Below are 14,069 nucleotides of genomic sequence, written 5' to 3'. Positions count from 1 at the left end.
TCAGAAGTTCACTACAGACATCTACTGCATACACTCATGTAAAAATCAAATTTTTCAGACCAACTTTTTGACCGAAAATTATGGAGTTCACTTACTTTAGTAAAAACAGCAGGGTGACCAACCATTCTGGATTTTAAGGGATGGTCCCATAATCGTGGCAATGGTCCTTTGTTTTATGTTCACGGGATGCTGTTTTTCCTATATTTCATATCTTTAAACTTCACGCCTGCGCAATACGCAGTTGCACTGTTCCCGGCTGCCTGACCTGATAGGTCGGATAGCAAACCACACCACCCCCCCCAGCCACCCACCTCGTTCTCACAGGTTCCCATGCCACCCCAACCCTCGCCTTCATAGGTTTGTCAGTGCCCCCAACTCCCCCCACCCCCGCAACATCCCTCAATTCTATTCGTTGAGAGTTGGTCATCCTGAAAAATGGTGCTGCACTCATACAATTTGGATTCTTGGATTTATGGAGTATAAATTTGAAATTGACATTTTACTTTTAACATAAAATGAGAGGTCCAATGACCTTTCCTGACAGTATACGTGGAATCATACAAAGCCCTGGATCTAATCTTCATGTCTGGACAAAACGTTTAAAATGCAAACTTCTCATTGAGAAGTCATTAAAATGCAACAGATCTTTCCTGTGGTTAATGTGTGCACTTATCCAAATAATTAAAGAAACTGGTTCACAATACTGCTTGCAGACTTTTTGGCTTCGAAGTGGAATTCCAAAGAATGGGTGTGAAAAATGATATGTGAATAGGTGAAATTCAGGCCGTGTTGTCTGTCAATGGCTTAGAAGCCTTTTGTGAGGGTAATGAACAGAAACCCTCAGGTCATATGACAGAAGCTAGGTTTTCAGATAAAGACATTTAATAAGAGACATTTTTGGAGCAGCAGGGGAAGAAAGATCCAGATCAATGAAGGAACAGGACCCTGTATACGGACCATCAGCAGGCAGAGGATTCAGATTGGCCTTTATCTCTCTATTTGAGGAATTAAACCAGGTTTTCAGTGCCATTTTTTATACCATCTTGATTGGAGTGGAAAAAGAGAAACCTGCCACTAGAAGCAGTAAATCACAGTAAATTCATCTTCTTAGTCCTCCAGACTCTACTCTTTCAGTGGACCACAAAATGAACTACAGGCCTGCAACATTTCAAGATTTTATCTCAGAATCTTCATGGAAAGTTAAGTTGGAAAGAGTGATAATATCTCAAGATGGAGTTCTGAAGTTCAGGTGGTACAAAAAAAATCAGTTGATACTGAACAGCCCAATTTGTCTGGCAAGTAATTATGCGTGTTAAGTAATTCATGCAGGCCTGTCAGGGTTGCATGAAGCACAGGCCTCAAGTGATTAAAAACAAGAGATAGAGCATGACCAAATTTTTAAAAATATATAAATGTCTGAACCAAAAGGACCACATACAAATGACTGAAAATGAGGTTAGCCCTTCGCAAAAGCATACTGGTCTCCTGTCGGTTACATGATATTACCCAGTGAGCAGCTAAGATTTACAACGGTAAAATCTTGGATTTGAGACCAAGCCTGTGTCAGGTTAGCTGATGTTAGCCAGGGTATTATTGGGGCACTCAATTGTCTAGGATTCCTGCTTAATCATTTCAGCATCCATATGAGAAATATAGTTTTGAATTTCAGGTGAGGACAGAATTTGTTCTGCTTTGATGTTCCTGCAGCTGCCTAGTTTGTCAGGATTCGTGTGTGCATAATGGTTAATTAAGCAAGATCCAGGAGGCATACTAGCCACTTTGTCAATCTCTTGGAGAGAATGGAAGGGGAGAAATATATGGGGAAAAAAAAGCTGGTGAAGCAGTTCATACTAAAAATGTGAAACCTTCACCAAGTGTGTACATGATTGGCGACAATAACTTGGTGGATTTGGTAGTGGGGGTGTGGGTAGGTAAAGCAATGACGCAGAACAGAACTGAGCTGCAACATAATATAGCTGGGACAAAGCAAAGCTCCATATTAACACAATGGGCCGTTTAGCAAACATTCCACGACATAATCTGAACCATTCCCAGGTGTTTTCAGTTTGAAATTATGGTGAATAAGGTATTTTCTTTCACAGAACATTGAGATGTCCAATTTGGCACATATTATTGCTGTTAGCATAGCATGCAAGGTTGCACTGCTGGCAGAGCATCACCAATCTGGAACAGAAATGTACCAGACTATGGAGGTCATTTACCCCACAACCAGAGGCTCACTTGAATTTTACACCCTTGAACATTCAAACTTTTGATAAGTGAACCTGTCAAACTAAGTACTGCAATTTGAGGAAATTCCTGTCCAATTAAGTTCACCAGCTTTGTCTTTTTCCTACTTATACAATGTGACAATAAGATAAAAAATTTAACTAGACTAGTCCAGGAGCAGTTTTATTACAGTATTACACTATAAAGTTATAATCTCCAGTGCACTTCTTTGAAAAATGTAATAAACATGAACAATTTTGGTTATTTAGATGTAATTTTTATCTTATGCTTTCTTACTTTGTCTTTTAATTTTCTCTACCTATTCTAATTAATTGCATCATGCCTAATCTTTACCATTCTACAAAGAATACATTCAAATTCTTTTTATCTCATTTCTCTCATTTTCTTGAGTCCAGCTATCCACTTTGGAAAACAAAACAAGTCTTTAAAAACTGTCAATCAAGAAAGCACAAGTTCATAGACCATACAACATAGTGGTGCGAGAGTTAGGAAATTACAAAAAACAGATGCAGCACTGGACAGAAAGGAATAAATTTTACCTAATTAAGGACTACTAGGTTACGAATATTTGTGCTACAAATGGAAAACCATTCCATTCACCCATATTAATATTTTTCATCTGGGTGAACTCAATCGAAGTGTCATGGTGGTATTTTAATGCTGGAAGAAATAATACTTTGCAAGAGATGCTGTCTACATTCTGATCATCCTGTAGGAATGGCCAAAATGTGCACAGTATCTCAGGACTTACTCATGAATGATAAAGTTTCCCAGCTTGTGGCCAGATTTATTACAAGTAATTACAAAAATTATCAACTTTTGCTGGAAAGGTTAACTGTCTTTGGTATCCTCTCATTTTCTGAACAACCATATACAAGTTAATAACCTGACAGTCAAGAACAATTGGGTACTGTGCTTTCAGGCTCAGGCATTTCACAGAAACCATTTATGCATGTAATTTCCTTTGGCTAGCCCACTACATACTTTCTAGCATCAACCCCTTCTTCTGAAGGATGCTGCAAAGTTAACATCACAAACGTTTACACCCATGAAAAGTATTAAGTAATTATCAGAAACAATTATGGCAGTTCAAGCCTCAGGAGCATTGACAATAAGGAACAGAAATGAGATTGGGAAAGGCTTGTATTGTGATAGACAACAAAATGTGGGTTGATTAAAAGAATGAACATAAAAATGCATTCGGAAACCAGAACCAATGGTAATAACTGCAGTAAATGCAAAATAAATATGGTATAGAGTAATCACAAATGGATTTCAATGTAGGCAAATGTTAAGTCATCTGCTTTGGACCTAAAAAAGCTTAGAACAGGGTACTTTCTAAATGATGAAAAACTCGAAACAGTGGAGGCCCAGAGAAACTTGGGGGTACATCATGTACATTGATCATGGAAAGGTCCAAAAAATATCAAAAAGGCTAACAAAATGTTGGCCATTGTACTAAAGTACAAGGGGGTGGGGGTGGGGGTGGAATCATGCTTCACCTATACAAAGCTCTGGTTTGACCATACCTTGAGTACTGTGAGCAGTTCAGAAATGAAATTAGGAAACACCCGCACATGCTAGAAATTTGGAACAACCTTTTGCAACAGCAATGGATGTCATACCAATTGTTAATTTTAAATTGGAGATTAACAGATTTTTTTTAAACCCCAAAAAAGTACTAAGGGCTGTGGGACAAAAGTGGATATGAAATTTTGCCACTGAATGGCAAAACAGACTCAAGAGGCTAAATCGTCTACTCCTGTTCCTATGTTCGTGCAAAAACTTTTGCATATGTAAGAGATATAAACAGAACTCAGGTCAAACAACTGAGGTTTCATGCATTCAGGGGAAGGGGCAGAAAACATGAGTGTTCTATGCTCAGATGGCCCCTGTTTAACAAACTCTAAAATGCCCTTTGGGTCATGATTTTAACCCTCCTCTGTTTGGATGATGATGTTCAATTCAACATACAAACTTAAACACATATCCAAACTACCACCAAGACCGTCTACTCCCACTTCCTTAACATCGCCCAGCTCCACCCTGGCCTCAGCTCATCTGTTGCAGAAACCCTCACCAATGCCTTTGTTACTTTAAACTTCATTTTCCAACGCACTCCTGGCTGGCTTCACATTTTCGACCTCCATAAACTTAAGCTCATTCAAAGCTCTGTTGCCTGCATGATAACTTGCATGAAGTACATACAGTTCAGCCCTGTGCTCAATGACCTACACTGGTTCCCAATAAAGCAATTTCTCAATTTTAAAATTCTCATCCTTGTTTTCAGATTGCTCCATGGCCTTATTGCTCCTACTTCTGTAATCTTCAGCCCTATTCCTGCACTTCTCCAATTTTGTCCTCATGTGCATCTCTTATTTTAATTGTTCCACCGCCTGCGATTGTGCCTTCTGCTGCCAAGGCCTCAAATGCTGGATTTCCCACTGACCCCAACTTCCCCATCCCAAATCTCTCTACTTCTCTTTCTTCCTTTAATGCACTCCTTAAAATCCAGCTCTTTGACCAAGCTTTTGGTCATCTGCAATAACAACTTGTACATTGGCTCAGTGTCAAATTGTATTTGATAACATCCCAGTGAAGCACCTACAGGATGTTTTACTATGTTAATAAGCACTGTATAAATGCAAGCAGTTGTTGTTAACAAATGGGAAACTTAAAATAGAAATAGACAATACGGTAAGTGCACTGGTCAGTCATAGCTCAAAGAGCAAAATTTGCATTTTAGTTATTCGTTATCAGAAAAGAAAGATTATATACCTGAAAAGGTTAAATGTTTCCTTTACAATTCTAAGCAGAAATTTCAGTCTTTTTTAAAAGCAGAAATGTATTTGCCCAAGTAAACAGGTGTTACATATTCATGTATTACAGTGAACATGACCAGCATAAACAAGCACACAAGTTAATGTTCAAGAACGGTTTCATTAAGCTTGCTTATCTTGTCAAGCACCAACTGTTACTAGCAATGAAGAGTAGGCATTAAAACCCAAGTTAACACATCCCTTACCCTCATTAAATGTAGTAAAGACCACAAACCTCTGGACTGTAAAAGGTCAATTTCTTTCAAAGTACAGTCAATGTCTATTTGAAGTTGTCTGTTTAGACTTCGCAATCTAGTCATCTCCTCTGGCTGTGAAGACAAAATAAGAAAACACAGATTGCCTAAACTTTTAAACTTAAAGCAGTTCAATGCACTAATGTACTCAGATTGGTGACAGACAAGACATGACCAAGATGCCCTTGGATAACATTGGCTGATGTCACATTTACCAGACATATCAAATTACCACTAATTGTTCAGCAAAGGACTTAGTTTCATACCCTTACGCCCTCACCTCAATGAATTTTGGGCTCGGCATGATGCTGAACTCTTCTTCCGCCGTCTTCGTCTCCGGGCTCACTTCTTTGGGCAGGAGTCCTCTCCCAGTTCAACGGATCCTTTTACCCACCTCCAATATTCTCCCTCCACCTGGACCCCTCCCTCTGGATTCTTACCTTCTCTTGATCTTTTCATTGAGAACTGTTGGCGCGACATTAGTCATCTCAATTTCTCTGCTCCTCTCACCCATTCTAACCCGTCTCTTTCTGAACTTACTGCACTCCATTCTCTCAGGTCCAACCCTGACATTGTCATCAAAACCGCTGACAAGGGTGGTGCTGTTGTCTGGCACACTGACCTCTACCTCGCGGAGGCTGAGCGTCAACTTGCAGACACTTCCTCCTACCTCTCTCTGGACCATGACCCCACCACTGAACATCAAGCCATTGTTTCCAGGACTGTCACTGACCTCATCTCCTCTGGGGATCTCCCTCCCACAGCTTCCAACCTGATAGTCGCCCAACCTCGGACGGCCCGCTTCTATCTCCTACCCAAAATCCATAAACAGAACTACCCCGGTAGACCGATCGTCTCAGCTTGCTCCTGCCCCACAGAACTCATTTCTCGTTATCTTGACTCCCTTCTCTCTCCCCTTGTCCAGTCCCTTCCCACCTACATCCATGATTCCTCTGACACCTTACGTCACATCAACAATTTCCAGTTCCCTGGCCCCAACTACTTCCTCTTCACCATGGACGTCCAATCCCTCTACAACTCCATCTCCCACCAGGATGGTCTGAGGGCCCTTAGCTTCTTCCTCGAACAGAGGCCCGAACAATCCCCATCCACCACTACTCTCCTCCGTCTGGCTGAACTTGTTCTCACACTGAACAATTTCTCCTTCAACTCCTCTCACTTCCTCCAAATAAAAGGTGTGGCTATGGGTACCTGCATGGGCCCCAGTTATGCCTGTCTCTTTATGGGGTATGTAGAACATTCCTTGTTCCAGTACTACTCCGGCCCCCTTCCACAACTCTTTCTCCGGTACATCGATGATTACTTCGGTGCTGCTTCATGCTCTCGTCGGGACTTGGAAAAATTTATTAATTTTGCTTCCAATCTCCACCCCTCCATCATTTTCACATGGTCCATCTCTGACACTTCCCTTCCCTTCCTTGACCTCTCTGTCTCAATCTCTGGTGATAGACTGTCCACCAATATCCATTACAAACCCACCGACTCCCACAGCTACCTCAACTACAGCTCCTCACACCCCGCTTCCTGTAAGGACTCCATCCCATTCTCTCAGTTCCTTCGCCTCTGCCGTATCTGTTCCGATGATGCTACCTTCAAAAACAGTTCCTCTGACATGTCCTCCTTCTTTCTTAACCGAGGTTTTCCACCCACGGTCGTTGACAGGGCCCTCAACCGTGTCCGGCCCATCTCCCGCGCATCCGCCCTCACGCCTTCTCCTCCCTCCCAGAAACATGATAGGGTCCCCCTTGTCGTCACTTATCACCCCACCAGCCTCCGCATTCAAAGGATCATCCTCCGCCATTTCCGCCAACTCCAGCATGATGCCACCACCAAACACATCTTCCCTTCACCTCCCTTATCGGCATTCCGTAGGGATCACTCCCTCCGGGACACCCTGGTCCACTCCTCCATCACCCCCCACTCCTCAACCCCCTCCTATGGCACCACCCCATGTCCACGCAAACACCTGCCCCTTCACTTCCTCTCTCCTCACCGTCCAAGGGCCCAAACACTCCTTTCAAGTGAAGCAGCATTTCACTTGCATTTCCCCCAACTTAGTCTACTGCATTCGTTGCTCCCAATGTGGTCTCCTCTACATTGGAGAGACCAAACGTAAACTGGGCGACCGCTTTGCAGAACACCTGCGGTCTGTCTGCAAGAATGACCCAAACCTCCATGTCGCTTGCCATTTTAACACTCCACCCTGCTCTCTTGCCCACATGTCTGTCCTTTGGCTTGCTGCATTGTTCCAGTGAAGCCCAACGCAAACTGGAGGAACAACACCTCATCTTCCGACTAGGCACTTTACAGCCTTCCGGACTGAATATTGAATTCAACAACTTTAGGTCTTGAGCTCCCTCCCCCATCCCCACCCCCTTTCTGTTTCCCCCTTTTGTTTTTTTTCCAATAAATTATATAGATTTTTCTTTTCCCACCTATTTCCATTATTTTAAAATCTTTTATGCTCTCCCCACCCCCACTAGAGCTATACCTTGAGTGCCCTACCATCCATTCTTAATTAGCACTTTCGTTTAGATAATATCACCAACTTTAACTTTAACACCTATGTGTTCTTTTGTTCTATTGTTGGTGACATCTTTTGATGCTTCTATCACTGCTTGTTTGTCCCTACAACCACACCAACCCCCTCCACTTCTATCTCTCTCTCCGCCCCCCCACACCACCCCCCCACCCCCCCACACCCCACACAGACACACAGACACACACACACACACACACACCTTAAACCAGGTGTTTCAACTCTTTCTTGGACTCGAACCCAAGTTCTGTCGAAGAGTCATGAGGACTCAAAACGTCAACTCTTTTCTTCTCCGCCGATGCTGCCAGACCTGATGAGTTTTTCCAGGTAATTCTGTTTTCGTTTTGGATTTCCAGCATCCGCAGTTTTTTGGTTTTTACCACTAATTGTTGTCTGGCGCACTGACCTCTACCTCGCAGAGGCTGAGCGCCAACTCGCAGACACTTCCTCCTACCTCCCTCTGGACCATGACCACACCACTGAACATTAAGCCATTGTTTCCAGGACTGTTACTGACCTCAGCTCCTCTGGAGATCTTCCTTCCACAGCTTCCAACCTCACAGTCTCGGACGGCCCGCTTCTACCTCCTACCCAAAATCCACAAACAAGACTGGCCCGGCAGACCGATCATGTCAGCCTGTTCCTGCCCCACGGAACTCATTTCTTGCTATCTTGACTCCATTCTCTCTCCCCTTGTCCAGTCTCTTCCCATCTACATCAGTGATTCCTCTGACACCCTACATCATTTCAACAATTTTCAGTTCCCTGGCCCCAACCGCTTCCTCTTCACCATGGACGTCCAATCCCTCTACACCTCCATCCCCCACCAGGATGGTCTGAGGGCCCTTAGCTTCTTCCTCGAACAGAGGCCCGAACAATCCCCATCCACCACTACTCTCCTCCGTCTGGCTGAACTTGTTCGTTCACTGAACAATTTCTCCTTAAATTCCTCTCACTTCCTTCAAATAAAAGGTGTGGCTATGGGTACCCGCATGGGCCCCAGCAATGCCTGTCTCTTTATGGGGTATGTGGAATATTACTTGTTCCAGTCCTACTCCAGCGCCCTCCCACAACCCTTTCTCCAGTACATAGATGATTGCTTCGGTGCTGCTTCATGCTCTTGTCTGGACTTGGAAAAATTTATTAATTTTGCTTCCAATTTCCACCCCTCCATCATTTTCACATGGTCAAGACACATCCCTTCCCTTCCTTGACCTCTCTGTCTCTATTTCTGGTGATATAATGAATATTGGTGGACAGTCTAAGCCTAACGACTCCCACAGCTACCTCGACTACAGCTCCTCACACCCCGCTTCCTGTAAGGACTCCATCCCATGCTCTCAGTTCCTTCGCCTCCGTAGCATCTGTTCTCCATTGCCACTTTCAAAAACAGTTCCTCTGACACATCTTGCTTCTTCCGTAACCGAGGTTTTCCACCCACGGGGGTTGACAGGGCCCTCAACCATGTCTGGCCCATCTCCTGCGCATCCACCCTCACATCTTCCTCTCCCTCCCAGAACCAGGATAGGGTCCTCCTTGTCCTCACTTATCACCCCACTAGCCTCCGCATTCAAAGGATCATCCTCCGCCATTTCCGCCAACACCAGCATGATGCCACCACCAAACACATCTTCGCTTCACCCCCCCCGGTGGCATTTTGCAGGGATCGTTCCCTCCAGGACACATTGGTCCACTCCTCCATCACACCCTACACCTCAACCCCCTCCCACGGCACTTTCCCATGCAACTGCAGAAGGTGCAACACCTGCCCCTTTACTTCCCCTCCCCTCACCATCCAAGGGCCCAAACACTCCTTTCAAGCAGCATTTCACTTGCTCTTCCCTCAATTTAGTCTACTGCATTCGCTGCTCCCAATGCGGTTTGCTCTACATTGGAGAGACCAAACGCAGACTGGGAGATGGCTTTGCAGAACACCTTCAGTCTGTCCGCAAGCATGACCCAGACCTCCCTGTCGCTTACATTTCAACACTCCACCCTGCTCTCATGCCCACATGTCCGTCCTCGATCTGATGCAATGTTCCAGTGAAGCTCAAAGCAAACTGGAGGAACAGCACCTCATCTTCCGACTAGGCACTTTACAGCCTTCCGGACTGAATATTGAGTTCAACAATTTTAGATCATGAACTCTCTCCTCCATCCCCACCCCCTTTCCAATCTCCCTTTTTCCCAATAACTTATATAGATTTTTCTTTTCCCACCTATTTCCATTAGTTTTAAATGTATTTCCATCCATTGTTTTATCTCTACCTTTGAGCCTATTTCGATCCCTTCCCTCCACCCCACTCGGGCTACCTGTACCTTGCTCGCCCTGCTTTCTACCCTTAATGTCACCTATTAGCACATTCCTTAGGTAATATTACCACCTTCAATACCTCTTTGTCCTTTTGTCTATGACATCTTTTGGTTATCTCCACCTATCACTGGCCCTCTATCCAGCTCTACTTGTCCCACCACCCTTAAACCAGCTTATATTTCACCTCTTTTCTATTTTTCCTTAGTTCTGTTGAAGAGTCATACAGACTCGAATCGATAACTGTGTTCCTCTCTGCAAATGCTGTCAGACCTGCTGAGTTTTTTCAGGTATTTTTATTTTTGTTTCAAATTACCACTACTTGCTTTGAATCAGCAGTTGTTGTAAAAGATTATGCATCTGAAGTGTAGCAGTCAGGTCATCAGATAGCACAGGTGAAGTAACCACTCCAGCAAGAACTAAAATCGCTGATGTTCACCCATTTGCTAACTTTTTCAAGACTTCATATGTAATGGAAAGGAAATCCTCTGTTGCTTTCAATGGAGAAAAAAATCTAGCACAAGATTCAATGTTAGCTATTTGAAAGAACAATTTCCCAATAACGCAAGATAAAAGCAAAATACTGCGGATGCTAGAAATCTGAAACAAGAACAGAAAATGCTGGAAAAACTCAGCAAGTCTAGCAGCATCTGTGGAGAGAGAAACAGAGGGGAAAATTTTCAGGTCGGCGAGTGGGGGCGGGACCCACTCACCAACACGTAAAATGATGCTTGATGACGTCAGGTGGGCATCCCAACGTCACCACGCTTCATTTCGATTTTCAGTTTGGCAGGCACGCAACTGACTCTGCTGTGCACCCACCGAACAGTCAAAGGCCTATTAAAGCCATTTAAATATCAATTAAAACAATAACCTGAGCTGCCCGCCCAAACTTAAGGCTAGCGGGTAGGGGAAGAGCCCAGGCGGCCTTCACATTTTTCATGAAACCTCATCCATGGGTGGGATGAGGTTTCATGAAGGGTTTATTAAATTTTAAAATTTCAAACATTTGATGAACAAGTCCCAGCTCATGTGACGCTGTCATATGAGGGGATGTCTAAATAATTCTTTTCTGACTTTAATAAAATCTTACATTCCGAACTTAATCTCCCTGAGGCAGCTCTGTGCCTCAGGGTAATGTCTGCGCGCTTTCACACGCAGGCCCTGGCTCAGGGAATCGCCCCCTGCCCAGGAAGTGCTCAGGGCTTCTGGGCGCACATCATGCTGGGCGGGCCTTAATTAGCCCACCCACGTAAAACGGCAGCGCGGCGCTAATCGGGTTCGCGCCCAACCCCACACAACCCCAACGGGAGGAAATCTCTGCCCAGAGTTAACGTTTCGAGTCCGTATGACCCTTCTTCGGAGCTGAAGAGAAGTGGCCAACTCTGAAGAAGGATCATACGGACTCAAAACATTAACTCCGTTTCTCTTTCCACTGATGCTGCTAGACCTGCTGAATTTTTTCCAGCATTTTCTGTTTTTGTCCCAATAATGCAAATAGGAATAAGGGCCTACATTATTTTTACAACATAAATATGATAGAGGAACAGGCGATGCATTTTCAAAGTTTCAAGAGATAACAAACAAATAGGTCCATGGGCGAGAGGAAAAACACTGCATGTGGAGTATATATTTACTTCAAAAATAACCATGACTACAAAGAATTCTATTACAGTACTAGCTTGGGCAAGCAGAAAAACTGTATAGACCATTAAGACTTGGGGGGAACCTATATAGGATTACCAATATCATTTAGTAGCCAATCAAAAAAAATTGTCTAAGGCACTTATAAAATCACTAGTTCCTGGACTTAGCACTAAGACTTCTTTTAAAAATACAGTTATGCTTCACTCCAATCCACCCTAAAGTGCAAGAAGGGCAGAGAACAGCTTTACCACAGCCATATTTTTGTTAGGCAAAAATTAAGGGTCACAGAACCAAATAGGTAGATGCAGTTAGGGTACTGCCATAATCTAACTGAATGGCAGAACAGGCTCAAAGGGACAAATTGCCTATTCCCATTCCAAGAGAGATTAGGTAAAAGGATTTAAAGCAATTTAGGTGAAATTGCCTGCAATCAATTCCATTCTTATTAGCTTTATTGCCTACCTACTACCCCTTAAAATATGGCCAGGTTCATCATCTCCTTGGAGAGACAAAAAGCTATTGCTTCCATATACCAACTTTTCACAAAGGAAAGTGTTATGGGAGCAATGTTGAAAGAGACAGCTATGTTTCAGGATATAAACACTAATGTAATAAATTCACAGGAATATCTAATGTGTGGAACAATAAATTAGATGTTTAGTGCTTAACCTAATTATATAACCTTCCTGGCAGAATGTCAAAAATATAATGGAATTGTACAATCTACTAACATTATAGTGGCCCCCTGACTAAAAAAGCTGGATGGCAGCAATCAATAAGTTGAGCAAAAAGTTGTGGTATCAAGTCCAGGTGTTTGGATGCCTTTCAAAAGGTACAACTAACTTTAAAAAAAAAATAAGAATTTACATTCATAGGATTAAATTGGATGTATGGCACAGAAAGAAACCATTCAGCCCAACCAATCTATGTCGGTCTTTATGCTCCACTCAAGGCTGCTCCTATCTTTTCTCATCTGAATCTATCATAAAGTAAATGCGATGGAAGCAGTTCAGGGAAGGTTTACTAGATTAATACCTGGAATGCACGGGTTGTCTTGAGGAAAGGCTGGACAGGCTAGGCTTGTATCCACTGGAGCTTAGAAGAGTAAGAGCCGACTTGAAACATGTAAGATCCTGAAGGGAATTGACAAGGTGGACGTGGAAAGGATGTTTCCTGTTGTGGGAGAATCTAGAAATAGGGGTCACTGTTTTAAAAATAAGGGGTCACCCATGTAAGACAGAGATGAGGAAAATTTTTCTCTCTCAGGCAGTTGAAGGACTTCAGAATTCTCTTCCCCAAAGGGTGGTTCAGGCAGAGTCTTTGAACATCTTTAAGGCAGAGATAGATTGGTTCTTGATAAGTAAGGGGGTGAAAGGTTATCGGGGTAGGCAGGAATGTGGAGTTGAGGTTAAAATTAGATCAGCCATGATATTATTGAATGGCGGAGCAGGCCCGAGGGACCGAGTGCCCTACTCCTGCTCCTAATTTGAGTGTTTGTATGATCATTTATGCTCTTCTCCCTCAAACGCTTGCTGAGCCTCCTGTTAAATCTATTTATATCATTTGTTTTAACCACTCCCTGTAGTAGCGAGTTCCACGTTCTCACCGCTCTTTGGGTTAATGAAGTTTCTTCTGAATTGCCTATCCGATTTCTTGGTGACTATTTTGTACAAATGGTCTCTACTTCTGCTCTTCCCCACAAGAAGAAGCATTCTTTCTATATCAAAAATCACTGATTTAATGAGCAGTTATTCTCAAACAAATGTAGAGTTTAGAAAATACTCAGTTATTTTGACAAAAGATATAGCATGTGATTTGTCAGTAATTTACCAGAAAAATATTATCAACGTTATTTTTGACTTTATTGAGATAAAAGTGAACAGAATCTCATGATTTGCATCCATATGCAAATTCAAAATTTAGTTACTGGTGTTCCATTAAATTAACTTGAATCTGGGAATAGAAACTTTGCTTTCCTTCCCCTTTGTGTAATTGATGATTCTTTAACCATTTATTCCATATCACGCCCCCATTTATATCATAGTTACAGAACGGTAGCAGTATAAATAAGCTTCCAGTACCAATGATATGAAAAGATGTTGCAGCATCTTACATCAGAAAAAACGCAAATATTGAGACATGGATCAAGACATTAAATTTTCAGATAAGACTACAAGGGGCCAGCTGATGACCTGATGTAAATAAGATTTGAGTTTACCCGTGTGCAT

General features: G+C 42.9%; 1 protein-coding gene across 11 annotated transcripts in view; it reads right to left on the bottom strand.

The window, feature by feature from the left end:
- Positions 1-14,069, bottom strand: part of tab3 (TGF-beta activated kinase 1 (MAP3K7) binding protein 3) — a 136,475-nt gene that overhangs the window by 38,140 nt on the left and 84,266 nt on the right. For all 11 annotated transcript variants that reach the window (XM_041211483.1, XM_041211478.1, XM_041211484.1 and 8 more), the window contains one exon: positions 5,305-5,398. In XM_041211483.1, coding sequence (XP_041067417.1) covers positions 5,305-5,398 — 94 coding nt within the window. The remainder of the gene's footprint in view (positions 1-5,304; positions 5,399-14,069) is intronic.

This window comes from Carcharodon carcharias, chromosome 18 (genome assembly GCF_017639515.1).
Source record: "Carcharodon carcharias isolate sCarCar2 chromosome 18, sCarCar2.pri, whole genome shotgun sequence".
In the NCBI taxonomy this organism is placed as follows: domain Eukaryota; kingdom Metazoa; phylum Chordata; class Chondrichthyes; order Lamniformes; family Lamnidae; genus Carcharodon; species Carcharodon carcharias.
The sequence above is the reverse complement of the archived record's forward strand: the minus strand, read 5'-3'. Positions and strand labels throughout refer to the sequence as shown.